General features: G+C 32.6%; 1 protein-coding gene across 1 annotated transcript; it reads left to right on the top strand.

The window, feature by feature from the left end:
* The first annotated feature begins 3,001 nt into the window (after positions 1-3,001).
* Positions 3,002-13,128, top strand: LOC308502436 (NKG2-D type II integral membrane protein). Its single transcript, XM_081060264.1, has 8 exons — positions 3,002-3,071; positions 4,098-4,200; positions 5,739-5,846; positions 8,668-8,760; positions 8,979-9,014; positions 9,387-9,538; positions 9,833-9,936; positions 12,844-13,128. The coding sequence occupies exons 2-8, from the start codon at positions 4,140-4,142 to the stop codon at positions 12,959-12,961; spliced, it is 672 nt and encodes a 223-aa protein (XP_080916390.1). The 5' UTR covers positions 3,002-3,071; positions 4,098-4,139; the 3' UTR covers positions 12,962-13,128.
* Positions 13,129-18,724: the final 5,596 nt, after the last annotated feature.

Here is an 18,724-nt window from a genome sequence, read left to right as displayed (position 1 = left end):
GCTCTTATGCCTGTAGAGAATTCCCTCTGTGTCACTTGTAGGTCAAAACTGGTAGTACTCTGGTTTGGTCTGGAGTTGGCCTCTGGGTATGTTGAATCTTGTGCCTCTTAAACTGGGCCCTGGTAGGGCAATTTCAGAACAAAGCAAATCCCCAAGCACAACAACAACAACAACAACAACAACAAAGAAAAAATCAAATACCTTCACATGTAAAAACAACCGATTACCCCCACTCAACATAGGCAAAGATATCAAAGATATAAAGACAAAACAAAACAAAACAAAACAAAAAACAGCACCAGTCTTGGCTTAAGCCCACCAAGTAATCTCCAGGTTGTCCTCTGCTGTACCAAAGAGTCCTCTGTGTATTGTGCAGGCAGAGCCGGTCACCTGGTGCCCAGAGTGACGTTGGAACTGCAGATTTAGATGCGTGGAGCTGAGGGGTCTGGATGGTAGTTTTTACAAAGTCAGTACAGTTTCTGCTCTTGCCTGACATATGCACACTGAGAGTAGCACCACCAACCCTGTGTCCAGTACTCCTGAGTCTTAGGGCACTTCTTCCTTGTGTGTGTGCGTGCGTGCGTGTGTGCGTGCGTGTGTGTGGCGGGCGGGAGATTTCTGAGTTGCTAAAAGCCTAGAGATGCATCTGCTGCTTACTGCTGATCCCTGGGAGTGCCTCTGCAGTTGTAATTGCCCTGCCCTAGGCAGGCCAGAAAGGGTGGGGGCTGGGGATGGAGGGGTCTTCTCTCTCCCAACCCAGCAAAAATGACACTCTTCCCAGCCTCTTCCCTGGGTCAGAGCTGCATGCTAGTCTTCCCAGAGCTTGAACACTAAGGCTCCTCTGTAATCTGACACTACTCCTCAGTTCAGGGGCCAGTTTAAGTCTCCGGAAGGGCGAGGGTAGGATTGAAAGAGCTGGGGGAGGGGCCCAGGTATGGAGTTTGTGTCCTTTGTCCGGCCTAGGGCCCAACTGGAGATCTCACTGAGGTTATTGCCTCAAATGCTGGATATGCTGCCCCCTCGGTGGGAGAGATCAGCTGTGGGATGCAGGGAAAGAGCCCACCTCCTGGCTATTTTGTTCTCTGTTCCATCCTGGCATCCCCTGCATCTCTGGAGCTGCAGATGCTGGCCTCATTTACACAGCCGCAGATGCGGGCCGTGTCTCCACTCTGCTCCCTTCCCTCTTCCCCTGCTCGCCCAATTTGTTAAACCTTCAAGTAATCCTTGAATGAGTCTCTTAGCTGTTCTGCGTGACGAGCAGAGAGTCCTTTGATGTGTTATAGATATGCCGTTTGTGATAAGATCCGGAAGAGAACTCAAAAAACATATACACTGATTTTGTTTGGCATTGTTTTAGCATTTTGCAACAATTTTTAATAAATGGAATGGATTTTTTCTTTTCCTTCCTTAACATATTCTAATCTACTATGAGCATCAAGGTAATTCTAATTTTAGTGAAAGAAATAGTAATTGTTCTTTCCCCCTATTGTCTAGAAGTGTTTGTATGTTTTAATTATCTCTTTCTTAAAAATTCATTATTTTTATCCTGTGACACTATTTGGCTTTTGTGTTATCTATAGGAAAGATTTTAAATAACATATTGATTTCATTAAACTTATTATAGCTTTATCAAACTTTGCAGAATCAGCTTGTGCTTATGTTAATTTTATCTCATATATTGTACATAATAAATAGTTGTAGCGTCTATTTGTTCTATTAGCTGAAGATTATTGCCTAAAATCATCTAATCAAATAAATAAAGTGTGAATTTACTGGTTGAAGTTTTGTTTTCACATGCACATGCTTACTGAGAGTTAATATGTGTAACTGACTTTTTAGCTGTTTCTCTCTAGAGTGGTTCTTTGTTTTCTTCTTCAAAGTGCCCAAATGTGTTATAAGTATCATTATTATTATAACATTCTAAAGGAGCTCCAACTACTTTACAGATATTTTTAAATTTAAAAAAGTCTTAAATTTACAAAAAATTGCAAAGATAGTTATCATATGCCTTTGCCTAGTTTCCCTTATTATTAATAACTTATATTAGTATGGAACATTTGCCACTATAGATACACTGCTATTAAATAAAGACACACTTTATTCAGATTTTCTTGATTTTACCTGATGTTCTTTTTCTATCCATTATCCCATCTAGGGATACCGCATTGCATTTAATCATCATATCTCCTTAGGCTCATTTTGGCTCTGACAGTTTCCTTATCATTTTTTAATGTAACAGAAATTAAGAGCAGCTGAAAATCAGAACATTGGGACATTAATGATTATGTTGCTATTCTGACATAAGATTTGGTGCTATTGTCCTGAGTAATAAAAAGGGAGTCATATAATTAGTGATGTTTACAATGAAAAAAGAGAACAGGACCTTACTTAGGAAAAGAGGTTGATCTGAGACATCCACACATATCAAAAATGAAACAATATGTGCTATAAATTGATAAATATTTAAGCTAAGTATATGATGGTTTATCATGGAATTTTAATATTGTATACACTTTATATTTTCATAATTAAAAGGTCATGTGTGTACACATATATGTGTGTATTTATATATGTATATATATTTATGAAAAGATCTTTCTATAGTTTTAACTTATATGATACAGCATACTTAATTCTACTCAAATTTATAATAGCACATGCACAGGATAATTTAAAAGTTTATTTAATTTTCTTTTCTTTTTTTTACTCAGTATTTACAACCACATTTTATAATAATTTTTCACTTTTGATTCAGAAAGAGATCATATAATCCTGCTATTTGTTTCTCAAAACTCTGGGAAGCTTTTTAATACTGAATTCATCCATTTGAAGTCATAAAATATTAGGACCTAACATTTCTTTCACAAGTTAGCGAAATTTTCTGTGTAGTGATGAAGCTGAAGTACTGTGGTTTGTGCTGTTTTTTTCAACAGGAAGATGAGATTAGAATATTTGTCATAATTTTCTCAGGGATCAAAATTGTTTAAACATCTCTTGTTTCAGTTCTAAATTGGGAACTCAGAACATGTCTAAAATTTTCGCAAGAAGCAGGACCTTACTTCTCTGATCAGGTGTGTGTCTGTGTCTGTATGTGTTTCTAACAACTATTATTCAAGAAATGAGGAACTCTTGAGGTTTCAACCTCAAGAAAATTTTCTAAAAATATTTACATTATGAGGTAATTCTAATTGTTTCTTAAGTATTTGACTAGAATTACTGAAGGCAACCAATGTCTGAGGTGTACTCTTTTTATTCAATTATAGATAATAGGATAAATTTATTGAAGAATTAGAAGTTATGATGTTGCTATAAGATGGAGCCCTGTCTCTAAACAAAACTAGAAGAATGAATCTTTACATTTGAAATTAAAGAATTGAATTTCAATTTGAATTCCCACCCTTATGAGTTTTGTGCTCTTATGCAAAACACTTACCTTATGTGATGCACAACTTTACTTGCATAATAGTTGCTTCCAACTATTATGTATATGTATGAAACAGATTTTATTTTTAAAATCTAAGCACTATCCATATTTATTACATAGTTATTTTCTTTTGAGAGCTCAGCTACACACTATAACCAGTTGCTATATAAACAAATGTGAAATCATTTTTGTTAATAATGATGCTGATAATAGCTTATAAATGATGATGATGACCATATAAACGGAACTTGAATTAAAATGGACTAAGAGGAAACATTCAACAAAAATTCACCTATCTTACCCAAATTTACCTTGCCAAGAAAGCAATTATTACCAAAGAAAGTAAAACAACTATGAATAGAAAAATATATGTGCTGTCATTCAATACGAGTGATGGAAAAATTTTTTTGATTAAATATGTTATTGCAGGTGATTTTAAAAATAGCATTATATATTTTTATATTTTTGAAATAATTATTTATTATTTTATAACCAAGATAAATTTTAACAATGAATTTTACCTGTTTTTATATAAATTCTCATTTTTCATTCTTTCCTTATTTATATATGCATGGGGGGAATTTTTCTGTATTCTCACTTTTCCAATCAAGTATATCATCTCACCACAAGGAAAGACAGAATAAAATAAATGCGTCATTTTATTTTATTCCAGAACTTTTGTACAGTGAAGTCTTTGGATTCATCTCTGAGGTAGATGAGCAGTTACAATTATATGATGGAGTCAGTCCGAGATCGGTGTGCTCATCAGAGTATGGGTATGTTCTTTCACATAAATGTGTAGTTCAGGCTGTGTGTAATTTTAATATAGCTAGAATTTGATACAAACACATAAGGCATAGGAAAGCAATTTACTCTGATTCACTTATGTTCATTTTATGTCCATTTCATGTTATGTTCATGTTATATTTTAAATCAAGTTCTAAAAAACTTGAAAGCTTTTTCTCTCCTTTCCTTTATTAACTACCAAAAGTCTCTGACAATTTGAGGCAGCCTGGAATAGTGACACCCTCAGAACTGTAGTCAAAAGAATTGAATTTCAATCAAACTTTTACTGGTCTCTAGCTTTGAAATCTTGGCAACCCACAGCCTCTATGCACTTAAATTTTCTTTTCTATGAAGTAGAAATACTAAACATGTGACACTTATTTTAGTGGATTTCTATAATATTCAAATAAAATGACGTATTTGAAAGTGTGTTTTAAACTAAAAGTATTATAAATTACTCATAGTTGATAACACTGTATTAAATAAGCAATATAATATTGGCGACTTCTAAGATTCAATTTCTTCATCCATAAAATAATACCTATTCTTTTCATGTTTAATAATTAAATCACATATTGTATGTACAATTTTGAGTTAAATTTTATGTATAAAAGGTAATTAACATTAGCATTTCATTTATAGGAGGCTTTTACATATTTAGTAATTTTTACTATTTCAAGAAGAGAGTAAAATGATTTTCTATGTTTTTTTCAGAAGCAAGATTCTTTGTTTTTATCCTAAAGTTTTATACTGTACTCTTTTATTCTCTGTATGTCCTTCACTATAGACACTCTGCCGTTTACTAAATGTTTACTATGTGACTGCATCATTGATACTAAGTGCATATTATTTTATTTCACTTTTTAAAATACCAGGTTGTATTGATACCCTTTATTCTTTCTACTTCTTTCCTTCCTTCTTTTTTTCTTCCTTCCTTCCTTCCTTCCTTCCTTCCTTCCTTCCTTCCTTCCTTCCTTCCTTCCTTCCTTCCCTCTTTCTTTCCTTCCTCCCTTCCTTCCTTCCTTCCTTTCTTCCTTCCTTTTTTCCCTCCTTTTCCTTCTTTCTTTCCTTTTTCATTATTTTTTTTGAAGTTATTAACTTAGTAAATGTGGCTCTGTAAATTAAACACATGTTTAACTCCATAGGTCCCTGTCCTTTTCACTATATAGTGTCTTCACTTATGTTAGATTTTATTACATGTTAAGAATTAACTTATTTTAATAGTACATAGGATCTTGCTAAAAATATTTTACTATAGAATAAATATAATTTTATTTATATTACAAACTGTAAAAATCATAAAAATGAAGTAATATAAAGCAAAAGTAACGATGTTATACTTTAAAAGGAAAAAGATAGATCCAATACCCACCTGGCATTATATATAGTTATTACAATATTGTTGACTATATCTCCTATACCAAAAAAAAAAAGAAAAAAATAGAAATGGCAAGTTAAATTTTAAAAAGTTACGATCCAAGTGACAGAAAGACCTTGACTCATGTTGGCGTGAATTCTTTTTCTACAGTGATGAGTGACTCTCATAATTATAAATTTGAATTCGCAAACCGTGATACTTCTATACCATCACAAAAGAAAAGACCTACGTTAGCCACAAACACATGTGGAGAAAACCGTAAGTACTATACTCCATGTGTCGTCTTGACACATGGAAACTATGTAATTATCAGTGATAAGTATTCAGTTTATTTTACCTTCAGTAGAGAAGGAGAAATGAGATTAACTCTAATATAATATTGCAATATATATATTAAAATTAGTAGAAATTGTTAGGATCTTTCATGCTCTAAAAATAATGACATTATCATAATAATGACAATTAAGACAGCAATTTCTAAGGTTTCACTGAACAACTAGCTTTAAGTAGCAGTAAATAGAAATGGAAAACAAGAGAAAAGGAACATAAATATCCTTTAGAGTTATGTTTTTACATAGTATGGAAACAATGAGTGGATTGCTATTCACAGAAATGTTTCTGTGTAGTGAAGGCGGTATGCTTGCTGTCCTTTATCAAGGCAGAATAAATTTGACTGAAAAACGGAGCCTGAAAAAGCTTATTTACACACAAAGAAAAACAACACACTACTCTCACTTATAAATTTTGATTAAGTGTTAAAAAATAAGTGATTATCAAATAGCATCACTTTCAATTGTTATAGGAATGAAAATGTGTCATATGTAATAATCAAATATTGTAAATCTTAAGCATAATGTTAAAAAGGCTTTGGATAAAATCAAAATCTTATAAATTCTTAATTTATAAGACCTTAACTTTAAAACCTCTAAAATATAAATACTGCCTTTAAGATATATGTTCACATGCTCTCATTGTGCTTAATGATAAATGCTAACAGCATTTTTATTTTAGTTAGAAAAAGGCAAGAATTTTTATTATCATTATTTCTGATTAATATTGATTGTTTGGTGGTACTAGTCAATGTTAATAATCAAGGAAAGAAAACAAGCAAATGATCTGAAATTAGAATGAAAAGTCAAAACTAATATTAGCAATAACATCTGATTTAAAATATTTTTAAAACCCTCAAAAGCTTCACCCCAAAATATTATAAACAATAAGGAAATCTGATTTGTGGGTTTGACTGAAAATAAGATGTAAAAATCAACTGTCTTAATGATTCAAAACAAGGAACATGTGATGAAAGAAAAATGCCATATTTATAAAATCAAAATCAGAAATAAACTTTTTAATTAAAAATACTAGAAGTAAACTTATTACTTTAAAGTTGTATTAATGAACACAAAGTAAGACATATATTATGGAAACAGCAACTATTCAAGGATAAAAGACATTATGCACATGTAAATCTTCTCTATATGTTTATACATTTAAAGTGATTCTGTTGAAAGACCAGTGTACTATATTTTAAAAGTGGCAGGTTCTTGAAAGCTCATTTTAAAGTTCTGAAGGCATATTTGAAGTATAATGATAGCTAAAACATTCTGGAAAATAAATGTGATGTGATATTATGGGCATTATAAGCTATAAGTACTCAAGCATATTATAGAAGTAAGGATGTTTTAATAATAATTTGACTGGAAAGACAAATTAAAGAATATAGGAATAAATGCAAAGACATATAGGAATGTATTATATGCTAAAGGTGGTATTTCATATCAATGAGAACACATTGATTTATTCAGTAAATCACAGAAAAATTCAGTGCCCAATTGAAAAAGAAAATTTTTTGTAAATGTGAGTTTCTACCTCATTTATTATTAAACATAAACACTAACACACACAAACACACACACACACACACACACACACACTAAATAAAAAAGGGAACCCATATAACTTATATTGAAACATGGTCGTAATTTATTTTGTAAGCTCAGAATAATAAAAGTATTTTTATTCATACCATAAAAAGCACAATGGTTTGAGCAAGTCAACCATTATCCATTTCAACACCCCAAAAGTATCATATTTGCAAAACATATGGCAAGAAATGAAACAATATCCTCAACCTAAAAAGTGAGGGGAAAAAACAGTTAATACACATACAAGAAGTATCAGAGAAATAAAATAAAATCATAATTTAATCATAATAAGAGATGTTCAATCTTTTGTTATCTTATTCATAACAAGAAAAATAAAGTTAAAATTTAAAAAATAGTATTGCTTATCAGATTTATACATTTAAAAAGTGTGAATAATATTTAATGCAGAGGAAGATGTGAGAAAACAGGCCTTTAAATTTGTATTTGGTATTATGTAATTGGTATAGCCTCTTTGGACTGAAATTTTCAATCATTACAAAAATTTAAAAGCAAATGCCCTTTGACTCAGTAATTACCCTTTTAGGAATTTCTCCTAGAGAGGTATCAAAAAATATGCACAGGTGTGTGTGAAATGTTATTTATATCTAATAGTGAAAATTAAGGAACAATTTAACTATGGGAAACAATTTAACAATTGGGGAAAAAATTAGAAGTCTGTCAGTAATTAGATTTTGTCTGTGTACCAATGAAACACAATACAAGAAGCTATTTATTAAAAATTGCAGCTTTATAAAATATGATATAGAATAATCATTAGGACAGTTTCTCAAGTGAAAAAAAATCATAGAATATTTTGTATGGTTTCTTAAGTATGTGTTATTAAAAGGGGGAAGTGTCCATATTTATTATTGCATCTCCATAGAAAATTTTTAAAATGATAACTATGATTTATTCTATGGTGGTGGGCTGGAGTACTAGAGAGGAAAAGGAGAGAATAAATGTTACATTTTTATAGTCTTATTTTTCAGTCATTTACAAAGTACTTATGTTACCTGTTTTGAGAAAAATAAATAAGGAAAAAGCACTGATATCACCCCCACATAAAAAAAAACACTTTAATGTTTATATTAAACATGAAGATAGCAGAACCCTTTATCCTTTTTTCATCTTTCTCATCTTTTTTTCTTTGACAGCATCTCCATTTTTTCTTGCCCGGTCCATTGCTGTAGCTATGGGAATCCGTTTCATTGTAATGGTAATGATAAGCAGTGCCATAGTCATAAATTGTAAGTGATAACAGAGAAGTAGAATGCAGCATTGTTGATCTAATGATTGTAATGAATTACTTTAATTAATATTCAGAAGGACAGAAACATAAATTAGAAATATTGAATACATTTATATTTTAGCTATTAGTCTAGAAAGTTGTTAATTATTTTTTATTTTTGCTTGGACTATGTTACTAACAACAAAAATCCTTTTAAAATTATGATTATTTTAATAGCATTATTCAACCAAGTGGCTCCAATTTCTTTGAATGGTGAGTGGAAGTTTTGTAATATTTTGAAGTACAAATTGCATGCATCTATGTATACTTGGGTTTAGGCATGTGTCTAATTGTGTTAACAAAAAACTGTGTAAGAAAATATATTCTTGTCCACAATTCACTGTAGCTTTTTAAATTTTATTTTGTTTTTTACAATGATGGAGTACTTGTAAAAAGTAGAGAACTCTTTTGGTTTATCTATCATTCTATCTATCATCTACTTATGTGTAGAGATGTCATTGGGTATGACCATACCGGTTTAATTATCTAGAATTTTATAACTAGAATATAAAAGGTATTGAAACTGTCTAGACAAAATCTATTACAATGGTCAGACAGAATTAATAATATATTCTCCCATTCTAGAAAGTTACTGTGGCCCATGTCCTAAAAACTGGTTGTGCTACAAAAATAACTGCTATCAATTTTTTGAAGAGAGCAAAAGCTGGTCCCAGAGCCAAGCTTCTTGTATCTCTCACAATTCCAGTCTCCTGAAGATATACAGCAAAGAGGACCAGGTTAAGTATTGTTTTAATTCCTTTTCCTATATTTGGTCCTACCATATAAAGCAACTCTCTGGAACAGGAACCCGAAATATAATAATAAGGCACTAAGGCTCAGATATCAACCCCAAATCATTCTGCATTAAAAATAAAGCACAAAAATTGCAGGTATTGTGTATGTGTTGTTTAAGTTGGAATTATGCTAGAAGACAGGCCGCGTTTTTCCCAAGTGTGGGAAAATGATTAAATGATTATGGCCTTGTATATACTAAAATTCTGAGCACTGACTTTACTTGTTATTTCAAACAGAATTTCTTCAAATTGGTGAAATCCTTTCATTGGATGGGACTAGTACAAAATCCAAAAAGTGGATCCTGGCAGTGGGAAGATGGCTCCATTCTTTCGCCCAACCAGTAAGTCTGTGCCAATAGGTCTCTATTTTTGAATTTGTCCTTAAGTTATTCCTATGATCAATTAACGATCACATTTTTCTTTACATAATAGCAGGACATCGCCATATACAAAAAAAAAAACAACAACACAAAAACAAAAAACAAAACAAAAACCTCTTAGGGACTAAATTTAGTACATTGTGGAGCACAGCAGCCAATACCAGTGATAACGAGTAACATTGATCGTTTGCTATGTCCTAAATACTGTGCAAGATAGGTCTAATACAATGCTCATTCTACAAATGAGGAATCTAAAGCAGAGAGGCTAAGTGTCACATACATTCTTTTTTGAAGTTATTACTCAATTTGTTGAGACATAATTGACATTCAACAAGCGCACATATTTAAAGTCTAATTTTGACAAATGTATACATCCACGAAACCATTAATAACATCAGGATAATTAACATATTTATCACCTGCAAACCTTTCCCTTTGCACTTTTGTAATGCCTCCTTCATGCCCCTCCGACCTACCTGCTTCTAACTCCAGGCAACTAATCTGCTTCCTGTCACTACAGATTGGTTTGTAATTTATAGAATTTAATATAAATGGAGTCCTACAGTATGTACTATTTTTATGTCTGATTTTTTATTATAAATATTTTGAGATTATCCGCCTCATAGCATGTATAAAGAGTTAATTTGTTTTTATTGCTGAGAGGCATTCCATTTATAAGTGTTGCTCAATTTATTTATCCTTTCACCTGTTGATGGATGTTTGGGAAGTTCCCAGTTTTGAATATTAAAAATAAAGCTACTTGCTATGACCATTTGTGTGCAAGTCTTTGCATGAACATAGGCTTTTCCTTTTCTTACATAAATACCTAGGAGTGGAATGAATGGATCATATAATAAGCATATGTTTAACTTTTTAAGTCAAACTATTATCCAAAGGGGTTTTGCAGTTTTACATTCCCAGCCAGCAGTGTGTGAGACTTCTAGTTGCTCAACATCTTGGTCAACACGTATGGTAGTCTCTTAAATTTTAGCCATTCTAATGTGTGTAGTGGTGTCTCATAGTTTCAATGTGCATTTCCTTAATGACTAATGATATTGAGCATCTTCTTTGATGCTACATTTTTTTTATTGCTATAAATACCATGAACATTTTTTGTGGAAGTCAGATAAGTTACAGCTTGATCTGTTTTGGTCTTGCTTTATTTATTATTAGTCAGTATTTTCATTCTAGAGCTAATTATCCCCCACAACTGAGCCAAGACCCTTCTATATAATCTCAAAGCCTTGAGAAATATGAGGTTTTACAATATGACTGGGACAAATGTCATTCATTCCAATGTAAGCACTGGAACTTAGTGTTAGCACTAAGAACTGTTCCCTCTAAACCATTTTAGATAGTCCTTTCTTTGTCTTTGAGTAATTATTGAGTAGACATATATCGATCAATATTCTGCTGAGTACTCAACTGGGACCTTTTGCATAGCTTCAGATTTCTTTTTTCAATTGCAGTGTCCTATGAACTGCAGCTTTCTACACCTTTCTAGACTCAGGTATCATGTGTATTAGGTATCTATATGTTCCTCTTTTAGCCATTGATTATACAGCTCAAGTCTGTACACCAGCCAAGTGACAATAGCCTAGTATTCACAGAGCTCCCGTTGGAAGATCTGGCCTACCACTACACTGGTTAGTAATGTCTCCATTCTGGCACAAAGATCAGGAACAAAACCTAAATGGCTTTCCTTTAGTCTCATAATATCACAAATGAAACAGAAGTTCTCTAGAATGTGTTTGAAATTATTTATTTGAAGGACATTTTATTTATTTCAATCTTTAATGATTTAATAAGTAATAAAGACAATCACAGCATTAATGTTGATGTTCATTTAATTTGGTGCTTTTCCTCTCTGTGACACAGTTTTAAGTCATATACATCTTCTCATGAAATACTCTTAAAAGTTTTATATAACATGTATAATTTTAACCAAATTTTGCTTGTAAGGAACAGAGTCTCAGAGTGTATAATAGCTCATCTAGTTATAACCTCAGCAATAATTACAACAAGGATTCAAATATACGTCTTTTTGATTCTATAGCCAGAATTACCATTAAGTGACAAAAAAGCTGTTTTTACTGATTGTTAAATTTATGTTGCTACATTAATGGTCAATTGGCAGTGATCAATGGACAGCTCTTTACTGTCATGAGTTTCTTTCAAGTTTCCCCTTATATTCATGTACCAGGGACTACCTACCTTCTTATTTAATTATATACCGAGGGTGCCAAAATTGTATAAACATTTTAAGATAGGAAAAAAATTGTATTAAAATTACGGTGATGGTAACCACTTTGAGCACCCCTTGTGATTGCAGAAGTCAAATGTGACTTGTATTCACCTTTTGTTGTCGGCATATATTATTACAATTTTAATACAGATTTTTCCTTCCTTAAAATGTATATACATATTTTTGGCACCCTCTGTATTAGAGGATTTTATAACTTTTGAAAATTTTCTTACCAAGTAAAATTGCATCTAATTAAAGATTGTATACTTTTCATAAAACATGACACTGAACATGAATTCTAATTGATTTCTAATCTAAATATTTTTAAAAAAGCATTTCAAAGCTTCCATTTCACTCAGGTACGTATGTGAAGAGAATTTCATGACTTTCTAAATTAGCTGATTTCCGATGTATAAAAATAGTAGTGTATAATTTATAATAGAATGCTATTTTTACTTTTATTTTTTGAGTTGGCTATATATTGCATATCAGTGAATTAGGAAAGGCCAGGCATGGTCCTAAATACTCCTGAAATGACATTATTTCAGTACCTATATTTAAATAAATACTATTGCATTTTTATATTCTTACATTAATAAATGTAATTTGTTTTCTCTCTCTAGACTAACAATGATTAACATGGGTCCTGGAAACTGTGCACTTTATGGCTCAAGTTTTAAAGGTTACACAGAAAACTGTTCAAATCAAAACACGTTCATTTGTATGCAGAAGAATATATAAAGAGCTTATTGTTTACAAAACAAAGGATTCAAAGACACAAAAGCCATTCCCTGAGTGTTCTCTATGAAGCAAACTTCCAGAAGAAAATCACACCAATATTTGTTAAATATTTTTTCTATTTAACATGCCATAAGACATAACCTTGCAGCGAATAAAGGTTAACAATTAAATAATTTATTTTCTATAATAATGTTTTATTTATTTTAACAATTTTTGAGTGATGAACAAATTCATTTTTAAAATTAGTAAACTGTTGATGATGCCTAGGATTCAAAGAAACTTTAAGCTATTATATTAAATATGTGCAAATATTAAACTAATAAGCCATTTAGAACTTTTCAAAGTTAAAATATTTGAAAATTAAATAGACTTAAAGCTAGATGAAGGGTGTATGAGGGCTCATTAAATTTGCTATATTTGAAAATTTTCAAAATAAAAGTTGAAAAATTTCAAAATGCCACTACTAATTTTATATGGCACATGACATACTTAGCAAAAATTGAATTGTTCCTTGTAATAAGAATATGTCACCAATCTGCATTCCCACCAAAAGTGTATGAGAGTTCCTTTTTCTCCATAGCCTCTCCAACAATTGTTATTATTTGTCTTGCTGATGATAGTTTTTCTAAATGGCGTGAGGTGATATCTCATTGTGGTTTTTATTTCATTTCTCTGATGATTAGTGAGGTTGAACATTTTTCATTTTTTCATATGCCTCTTTGGCCATTTGTATGTCCTCTTTGTACATCTATTCAGGTCCTCTGCCCATTTTTTATTTGGATTGTTTTTTTGTTGTTGTTGAATTGTTTGAGCTCCTTATATATTTTGGATATTAGCCCCTTATCAGAAATGTTGTTTGCAAAAATCTCCCATTTGGTTGGTTGCCTCTGTGTTTTGTCGATGGTTTCTTTGCTGTGCAGAAGCTTTTGAGTTTGATATAGTCCTATTCATTTATTTTAGCATTTACTACCCTTCCTTTGAAGTCAAATTAATAAAATGCTCTTTGAACCCAAGGTCCATAAGTTTAGTACCTATGTTTTCTCCTATGCAGTTTATTGTTTCAGGTCTTATGTTTAGGTCTTTGATTCATTTTGATTTAATTTTGGTACATGGTGACAGCAGTCTAGTTTTATTCTTTTGCATGTGGTCTTCCAATTCTCCCACCACCATTTATTGAAGAGGCCATATTTTCTCCATTGTATGTTTTTGTTTCTTTGTCAAAAATTATCTGTCTATATTTATGTGGGTTTATTTCTGGGTTCTCAATTCTAGTCCATTGGTCTGTGTGTCTGTTTTTCTGCCAATACCGTACTGTTTTGATTATTGTTGCCGTGTAGCACAAACTGAAGTCAGGGAGTATGATACCTCCAGCATTGTTCTTTTTTCTTAGGATTGCTTTGGCTATTAGTGGTCTTTTGTGGTTTTGTACAAATCTGATGATTTTTTGTTCTATTTCTTTAAAACATGCCATTAGGATTTTGATGGGGATTGCATTAAATCAGTATATTGCTTTGGGTAGTATGACCATTTTAACTATGTTGATTCTTTCAATCCATGAACATGGAATGTCTTTCCATTTCTTTGTGTCTTCTTCAATTTCTTTTAAATACATCTTACAGTTTTCAGTATATAGGTCTTTCACATCCTTGATTAAGTTTATTCCCAGGTACTTTATTCTTTTTGTTGCAATTGCAAAAGGAATTGTTCTTTTTATTTCTTTTTCCGAGATTTCATTGTTAATATATAGGAATGAAATGGACTTTTGTACATTGATTTTGTAGCTGACAACGTTACTGTATTCGTTTATTGTTTCTAATAGCTTTTTGGTGGAGTATTAGGGTTTTCTATAGATAGAATCATGTCATCTGTAAAAAGTGACAATTTAACTTCTTCATTCCCAATTTGGATGTCTTTTATTTCTTTCTCTTGCCTGATTGCTCTGGCTAGGATTTCCAATACCATGTTGAAAAGCAGATGTTATAGGGGAGAGCCCTGTCATGTTCCTGAACGTAGAGCAAAGGGCTTTAGTTTTCCACCATTAATTATAATATTAGCTGAGGGTTTGTCATATATGACCTTAATTATGTTAAGGTATTTTCCTTCTGTACATATTTTATTAAGTGTTTTAATCATAAATTTTTGTTGTATATTGTGAAATGCTTTTTCTGCATCTATTGATATAATCATATGATTTTGTTCCTTATATTGTTTATGTGGTGTATCACATTGATCGATTTGCATATGTTGAACCATCCTTGTGTGTTGTGTCCAGCACAACACGGGCAGTGAGAGAACGAGAAGGGACAGCGAAGGGTTAAAAAAGTAACAGAAATCAAGAAAATTATGAAACAGGGGGCCAAGGGTCTCACAGCCTCAAAGGACTGAGAACCCCGAATCGGGCCACCTTGTGGCTTTTATTGATTTACACACAAGGGAGCAGCATTGTTTTCTCTGCAGTCTGTGAGTCTCATAAATCATATCAGAAAAGTGATTCAAGCCAATCACCCTTTCCTGCAAACAGCCAGAATTGAAAGTCCCAAGATGTCTTAATAATAGTGGTATGTATCTCCCCAGGGACAAAAATCTTTCTGTTGAAACCCATTGTTAAGAATAGAAGGAGAACTGATGTTATCACATCTTGAGTCACTTCCAAGCAGGTTGTGGGAAGGAATACAGCCACAGAGGCAGAAGCTCTCCTTAGACAGGGGAAGATGGGGATCTATGCCCACCTCTATCAACCCTGTGAGTTCTCCTGATGGTCCCCACGTGACTGTGCCTGGCTTGGGTTGCCCCCCCACCCATGGGGAATCTTATCCGTCATTGGCTAACCGGCCATCCTTTGGGTCCAAACCAGGAGATGGCACAAAGGTGAAGCAATGTCCCTGAAAGGATTAGTCTCACAGACTCTTCTTTTTTTAGGGGTAGGCACGAGGGGACAGACGGGTAGGCTGCTGTGTGACAACACTTGTGCCTCTGGGATGAACCCCACTTGGTTGTGATGTATAATCTTTTTAATGTATTGTAGCATTCAATTTTCTAGAATTTTTTTTAAGGATTTTTGTATCTGTAACCATCAGAAATATTGATCTAATCTAATTTTCTATTTTGTGTTATCCTTACCAGGTTTTGGTATCAGGGTAATGTTGGCCTCATAAAATGAGTTAGGGAGTATTGTGTCTTCAGTATTTTTGGAAAAGTTTGAGTAGGACATGTATTATATCCTCTTTGAATGTTTGGTAGAATTCACTAGTGAAGTCATCTGGTCCTGGACTTTTGCTTTTGGAAGGTTACAGATGACTGATAAATTTCCTTGCTGTTGATCGGTCTATTTAGATTTTCTAATTTTTCATGATTCAGCCTAGGAAGACTATATATTTCTAAGAACTTGTACATTTCTTCTAGTTTATTGAATTTGGTGGCATATAGTCCTTCATAGTATTCTTGGATGACCCTTTGTATTTCTGTGACATTCGTGATGATTTTCCCCTCTTTCTGATTTGTGTCTTTCCTCTTTTATCTTAGTGAGTCTAGCCAAGGGTTTTTCACTTATATTAACCTTTTCAAAGAATCAGCTTTTTTGTTCTTATTGTCTTATTTTTTTTCTATTGTTATTTTGTTCTCTATTTCTTTAGTTCTGCTCTGATTCTTATTGTTTCCTTCCTTCTGCTTACTTTGGGTTTAATTTGTTCTTCTTTTCCTAGTTCTTTAAGGTGTAGTGTGAAGTTATTTAGCTGAGATTTTTCTTGTTTCTTGAGATAGGCCTATAACGATATAAATTTCCCTCTTAAAACTGCTTTTGCTCCATCCCCTAAAATTTGGTAGGATGTATTTTCATTCTCATTTGTTAGAAACAAATGAGATGTATCTTTTGATCTCTCCTCTTATTTTTCCTTTGACCCAGTCATTCTTTAAAAGTATGTTGTTTAATCTTCACATATTTGTGGGTTTTCCTGCTTTCTTTTTGCTCTTGATATCTTATTTCCAAGCCTTATGATCAGAGGATATGATTGGTATGGTTTCAATCTTCTTAAATTTGCTGAGGCTAGTTTTATGTCCCAATATATGGTCTATCCTTGAGAATGTTCTATGTACACTGGAATAAAATGTATAGTCTGATGTTCCAGGATGAGGTATTCTGTAAAATATCAATTATGTCTATTTCATCTAATGTGTCATTTAGGGCTGATATTTCTTTATTTATTTTCTGTTTGGATGATCTATCCATGGCTGTCAATGATGTATTTAGGTCCCCTACTATAATTGTGTTTGGTCAATTTCTCCCTTTAGTTCTGTTAGTAGTAGCTTAGTATATTTTGGTGCTCCCTGAATGGGGGCATAAATATTGATGACTGTTATGTCTTCTTGTTGTATAGTCCCTTTCAACATTATGAAATGTCCATCTTACTCTCTTGTTACCTTTTTTTGTCCTGAAGTTTTTATCATCTGATATAAGTATAGTTACATCTGTTTTTCTCTGAATGCCATTTGCTTGGAATGTCAATTTCCACCCTTTCACTTTGAGTCTATATTTGTCCTTGTAGCTGAGATATGTCTCTTGGAGGCAGCATATGGTTGGGTTTAGTTTTTTGACCCATTCTGCTACTCTGTGCCTTTTTACTGATGAGTTCAGTCCATTTACTTTTAGGGTGATTATTGATATGTGAGGATTTCCTATCATTCTATCTTTGGTTTTCTAGGAGGATGGTGTCTCCATTGTTTCTTTGCCCCCCCCATTTTATTTTTTGCTGTGTATTATTTCTGGGTAATGGTATTTTATGATTTTTCCCTGTGTTTCTTCCTTTATTATGTTATATAGTTCAGGTCTGGATGTTTTTGATTGGTTACCTTTAAGTTTATGTAAAAGATAGTTTCATATTTAGAGTATTCCATTTTCTTCAGCATGCTTCCTTTCTCCATTCCCTTTGCCAATTCAGACCTTTTCCCTTCCCCCTTTTATATTTTTGTTGTCGCAAATTATCCCTATGTATGCTGTGAGTTGATTTATGCACTGTAGTAGCAAGTTGTCTTTTTCTTCTTCTTTCTTTTTAGTGTTTTTTTTTCCTTCTTTACCCTGTGTGTTATGTTTAAGTGTATAGTACCCTATTTGGTGTAGGGTTGCCATTTCCTGCTTCTGTCTGTCTGTTCGTAATACTACTCATGGTTTTGTATTCTTTTGCTTTTTTGTGTCAGGTTGAATAGCCTCCTTCCATATTTCTTGTGCTGCAGGTTGTGTTAGAAAATTCCCTCAGCTTCTGTATATCTGTAGAGGTCTTTATTCCTCCTTCATATGTAAAGGATAGTTTTGCAGGATATATTATTTTTGGCTCATAATTTCTCTCTTTCAATAGTTTTAATATTTGAGTCCACTCCCTCTGGCATGTACAGTTTCTGCTGAAAAATCTGATGATAATTTAGTGGCCTTTCCTTTGTAGGTTACCATCTTGTTTTTCCTGGCAGCCTTGAGAGTTCTTTCTTTATCACTATTTTTGACAGATTAAATACAATGTGCCTTGGAGAAGGTCTGTTGGGACTGAGGTAATTCGGTGGTCTATTTACTTCTTAGATTTGAGGATCCAGTTCTTTCTACAAGTTTGGGAAGTTCTTGTTGAATATTTGTTTGAATATACTCTCTGTTCCCTTCTCCCTTTCATCTCCTTTTGGTATGCCCATTATTCTTATATTGCTCTTTCTGATAGAGTCAGAAAGTTCTTGTAGAGTTCTTTCATTTCTTTTAACTCTCAAGTCTTTCTTTTCTTTGATCTT

Source organism: Rhinolophus hipposideros (genome assembly GCF_964194185.1).
Source record: "Rhinolophus hipposideros genome assembly, chromosome: 9".
In the NCBI taxonomy this organism is placed as follows: Eukaryota; Metazoa; Chordata; class Mammalia; order Chiroptera; family Rhinolophidae; genus Rhinolophus; species Rhinolophus hipposideros.
The sequence above is the reverse complement of the archived record's forward strand: the minus strand, read 5'-3'. Positions and strand labels throughout refer to the sequence as shown.

Bases quoted from the DNA above. Each gene is read 5' to 3' on its own strand.
- LOC308502436 (XM_081060264.1), top strand. From the start codon at position 4,140: ATGAGCAGTTACAATTATATGATGGAGTCAGTCCGAGATCGGTGTGCT. The intron at 9,015-9,386 runs GTGAGTGGAAGT...CTCCCATTCTAG, and splicing joins GGCTCCAATTTCTTTGAATG to AAAGTTACTGTGGCCCATGT. The intron at 9,937-12,843 runs GTAAGTCTGTGC...TTCTCTCTCTAG, and splicing joins TCCATTCTTTCGCCCAACCA to ACTAACAATGATTAACATGG.